We start from the raw sequence: 4996 nt of genomic DNA, 5'->3' as shown, positions 1-4996 counted from the left end.
GGATTCACAGACTTGGATGACAGGAACGGAGATCAGTTCAGTTTGTCAAAATACTTCAGCTTGCCTGAAGGGTCGGGAATGATCTGTGGGGGAGAATTAATTGAATTACTGCAAAATGAGACATATACTTTGTGTATGCTCTGAATCAGGCTGTGACTAATGCAGATCACTAACAACAAACTAGCCCCGTTTTCCACGTGTTTCCCAAATATTAATTTGTTCTGCACTTCACAACAAAAACTAAATATTCAGGCAGTGCTCACAGTGGCAGTGTGTTTCTCTGAACCTGAAGTCCAAATGCTTTTTGCAAAAAAACAGACACTATTTGTAAGCTGGACACAAAGAGACAGATTTGCAAATCAAATGGTTCTTGATCCAGTCAGAGATACTCACTGTGTCACTGCCTGGCTTCCATCCGGCTGGACAAACTGTAAGAAAATGACACAATTGCAGTCAGCACAAGTAAAATAGCTCAAAGAATCAATGAGATACACTGAAAAACAGCTATTCAGGCTACTGTTACTGCTGTTTGAATGAGCTCCTTGTACCTTCTCCGTGTTTGTCTGTGTACTGGAAGGCCTGCACGAGCCGCAGAGTCTCATCCACAGATCTTCCCACTGGAAGATCGTTCATGGTGATCTGCCTTAAGGTGCCTTTGTCATCAATGATGAAGAGTCCTCTAAGAGATAGACGGACAAATAAGTGAGACTCAAGAATGACTTGAACTATGTTACGACTTACGAAGTTATGGAGCACATTGTAGAAGCATCAAATGTCATTCGTATACATTTTTAAGTGTTTCATATTGATAACTTATCAGCTTTTGTTCGCTCAGAGCGACGCAACATTGGTTCTTGAGGTTAATCGTCTATACAATGTAGATAATCGCCGTAACAGGAATTGTGGAACTGTACCTTAGTGTGTGTCCCTGGTCCTCCAGGTAGACTCCATAGTCTTTTGAAATCTGGTGAGTGAGGTCAGATAACAAAGGTATTCTCATTTTTCCAAGTCCCCCCTCCTTTCTGGGTGTATTGATCCTGTTAATGACAAGATAAATAAAGCTTTTGTGACTGTACAATTTAGATGAATGAGTCACACCATTGTGAACCCCTAAAATGTATTTATTGAAATTCCAAAGTATTTAGATCATCACTTGACTTAAGTCAGTGTACTTCAGGACATCTGTTGTGATCAGGTTTTGTCTGAGTGCATCTTGTGGGTGTAATGGGGACAGGAGCTTACCAGGCCAAGTGGGTGAACTGGGAGTCGACAGAGCAGGCGACCACCTCTGTATTGATGGCTTGAAACTCATGCATGCGGTCACTGAATGCAATGATCTCAGTGGGGCAGACAAATGTGCTACAAAAGAAATAACAAAACAGGCATTTACATGATGGACTCTGTTGAGAAACAACACAAATTAAGTGATTATGTCATGCACTTCTCAGGAGTTACTCACAAGTCCAGAGGATAGAAGAAGAAGACGAGATATTTGCCCTTGTAGTCTGACAGCTTTTTCTCCTTGAATTCTCCATTAATGACGGCGGTTCCTTCCCAGTTTGGCGCAGGCTTCGAAACTTAAGTATGGGAAAAAAATACATGGATTGATAAAACCAGGAATTATTACTGTAGCTGTGTGTATGCGTTTGTTGTTTTTTTTCAACAAAAATGTGCGGGGGGAAAATGGAAGACCACAGTAGTGTTTTAGCCTTTAAATGGCACATTAAGATAATCTTCAGTATTTTTTAAACATGTTGATCTAAGTCCAATATAAGTATTCAAGCCATCCATATTTTATGTGTACATATCTAAACTGAAATGATTATCTTACTTTAAAAGTTTAACTTTACTTCTATATATTTGTTTGTATCTTAGTAATGTTTCTATTCACATTTTGTTCTGCATCGTTATGCCCCATACGGCTCAGTATAACGCACTTTTGCACGATATTTTTTTCTTACATCTATAAGCTATTTGAAATATTTCAGTTTTCATGAGGTTATATGTTTTCTCCATTCTGTTGCACACACCAGTGCAGTTGCAATGTATATCCAATACAAGTGGAAGTGTGTCTATTTCAATAGGCAACATCAAGCAAGTGAACATGAGTGCATCATTCATAATATAACGACTAACTGAGACACTTGCTTAGAAGACTGTACTTCATATAGACTCATAACTACTTGTACACGTGAGTTTTATGGACGTCTCTGATGGTTTTCCAAGTTATGAGCAGTGTTGATCATGTGTCGAAGGGGCGGAAGGAGACGCAATCCAATAAATAGAATGACGTGTCCTAAAATAAACACTCCTTCCAAGTCAGGCCTACTGTCCGAGTTCCATTCACATATTTCAACTGTCAATGAAGAATCAAACAACGAGACACAGCCACATAATTACGAGCGCAAGCTGCAAACGGACGGACGCAGTTTAACTTATATTGTCCTGACAGCAGGACGGATCACCACGCTGCTGCTGCTGCTGCTGCAGCTGCTGCTGTCTTTGTCAGGAAGAAAAACAAAACCATATCACTGCGCACTTTCATGACGCAAACACACGAACTTTGCACCTCTGGATGAACTCAGGAGACAAACTCACTCTTGGCTTTGCTGAGGTGCAGGGAATGGTCGGACACAGGTACGCGGAAAGCCTCTCCAGGATAGACGTGTCCTCCCGCGAAGTTGTGACACTGGGTGTTTTTCACATTTGCGCCTTCCTCTGCAGATGTGGTGAGGAGGAGGAGAGCGGCGCAGAGCGCCCGGAAGAGTTGCTTCTTTACATTAGTCTGCAAGAGAGACTCCATTGCGTCGTTGCAACCACTGGCCACTCAATGGGGGAATGTGTTTTAGCCTTTTGGCAGGATTTAAGCAGCCTTCTTCCTCCTCCTCCTCCTCCTTCTCTTCTTCTTGATCCAGGTTTGGCAGCAGTTCACCTCCTGATTGTTCCATTACCGCCATCTTCTGGAGCTAATTAGTTCCAGAAGTCCACTTCCCATGAAAGTATTTCCCCTTTATCCCACGTCTCTTAATACATAGACAGAAAATAAATGTAAAAAAAAAAAGGAAATCCAACTCCCTGGCCATAATTACACAAAGCCGTCCTTTACTTTTTAATTCTTGACATTTGTCACAAACTTTAAGTGGTTTACTTTCTCTAATTATTTCTTCATCTAGTTTAATAGAAAATCGTAATATGGATTCTCTTCACATCATAGTGTATCTTTATTCTTATGTCTGTCGATTCCATACATTTCAGGCTCATTTGCTGATGAACTATTCTTTTATTGGTTTCTCACCTAAATAACCTTCTTCTTTGGTTAATATGCAAATTAGTTATATGCGTCATGTATTTACTTGTTATATTTGTTTCATTGTAAAATCAAACCTTCCTACATGGAAGAGTGGGCATGTGTTGATCACGAGGCCAAAAAAAAAGATTAATAATAAATAGAGACATTTGATTTATTTTTTACCTTCATTACTATATCATCACTGTTACTGTCACACTCATTCAACATCTGACTGTCAGTGTCTTCATCACATCATCATAATGGAGCACTTTGATCTCAGATACAGCACTGTGTTGCGTGTGAACACTGTGGTCAGAGTTGACTGGATGAGTTATTGTATAAGACTGAAACATGGGGAGCACAGCTACTCTGACATTTCAAAGATGTCAAATGATTGTTCACCGTTGTTGCCTGTTTTTAGCCGTATGTCTATTTATCTGCATGTACATTTAGATAAGTCATATTCATTGTATATGTACACAATTAATGCAGGCTTTAATTATATTAAAACCAATCTATTAATAGAGGTAGCTTGCTGTTGCTGTAAAACTGACCAACAGGGCTATTGTGTCCCCCAGGTTACATGTCTGTTACTAACACACTTACATCAGTGGGTCATGAACTTCCTTCTCTAAATGCTCAAAGTTAGAGACAATTTAGCCAACATACATACATACAAAGAAGAGGACAACAATTCAGTATCTTACAGTCTGTTTATTACAGGGACACACAAATTAGACCAATGTTTCCATGGAGTGTTTGCCTGTGTCGATGTAACAGTTTTCTCCAACAAATACTCCCACTGTGGGTGTTTTCAGTTGTACAACGGCAAGTACTGACATTAAACATTTTAGTCCATCTTCTTATTTGGCTAAAAACTTCTCACGTTCCAAAAAAAACCAACCTTCCCTGTCGCTACCCTTTAAAGGGTTTTAAGCAGTGTTGCAATATTTAAAAACACTAATGAGCAGCTTGCTGCTCGCAGTGTTGATATGAAGGTTTATTTTCCACAGTCATTTATTTTCGTTTTAACAATGTGTTAAAAGTAAAAAAAAATAATTGTCGAGAAAAAAATTCCAGACTGAAATAAAAAATGTCCATGTATCCATGTACATTTGAGCCGATAATGTACCACAAGTTATGTGGTCAAATAGAGTAAGACGTTCACGTAGCCTATAAAGCTACTGAACCAAACATCTCCTTTATTTAGAAACTTGATGTGAACAGTGAAACTACTCCCATGAACGCAGTCGGACTAAAAGCCGTCATGTTTACGTTCATCATTTTTGCAGGCAATAGATGTCTCAGCCTGTGGTAACGTGAGTGGGACTATTTACACACATGTACATCAGAAAATGAATCTCATCTTCCCAGAGTGTATGAAAATGAGCGGTTTGTGTCATCAACACAACGTGAACACTATATAACTTTCAGATGCATGGCGTCAGCTGCTCGGCTTTGAGTGTGACGAACACGAGAAGACACATCTAAACTACACGAGATCTGCCAGGCACGTTTGGTTTGGCAAGACAAATTAAAATATTTAAAACCTTTACCTCTGTATTCACTACCCTCTCTTGCATACAGTAATTGGAAAGAAAAATATATGGAGACATATAGAGGTGATAGTAACAATGGCCTTTAACCTGCTGTCAAGTATGGGGGTCTTTGTAATAAGTGATTGAATACAATAAAGACAAGAACTAG

General features: G+C 39.4%; 1 protein-coding gene across 1 annotated transcript; it reads right to left on the bottom strand.

Annotated features, from left to right (window-relative positions):
* Positions 1 to 2900, bottom strand: prdx4 (peroxiredoxin 4). Its single transcript, XM_068599932.1, has 7 exons — positions 2599 to 2900; positions 1460 to 1577; positions 1243 to 1359; positions 915 to 1037; positions 549 to 679; positions 394 to 428; positions 1 to 83 (listed from the first exon to the last, which is right to left on the bottom strand). Exons 1-7 carry the CDS (start codon positions 2801 to 2803, stop codon positions 33 to 35), a joined length of 780 nt encoding a protein of 259 aa, XP_068456033.1. The 5' UTR covers positions 2804 to 2900; the 3' UTR covers positions 1 to 32.
* Positions 2901 to 4996: the final 2096 nt, after the last annotated feature.

This window comes from Clinocottus analis, unplaced genomic scaffold (assembly GCF_023055335.1).
Source record: "Clinocottus analis isolate CAN_PGR_092001 unplaced genomic scaffold, fCliAna1.0.p SCAF_5, whole genome shotgun sequence".
NCBI classification, from domain to species: domain Eukaryota; kingdom Metazoa; phylum Chordata; class Actinopteri; order Perciformes; family Cottidae; genus Clinocottus; species Clinocottus analis.
This window is presented reverse-complemented; position numbering and strand designations above follow the sequence as displayed.

Coding starts and splice junctions, on each gene's coding strand:
- prdx4 (XM_068599932.1), bottom strand. CDS start 2,803: ATGGAGTCTCTCTTGCAGACTAATGTAAAGAAGCAACTCTTCCGGGCG. Junction 1,360..1,459: donor TTCTTCTATCCTCTGGACTT/GTGAGTAACTCC, acceptor TTTCTTTTGTAG/CACATTTGTCTGCCCCACTG. Junction 429..548: donor CACAGACAAACACGGAGAAG/GTACAAGGAGCT, acceptor ATTTTCTTACAG/TTTGTCCAGCCGGATGGAAG.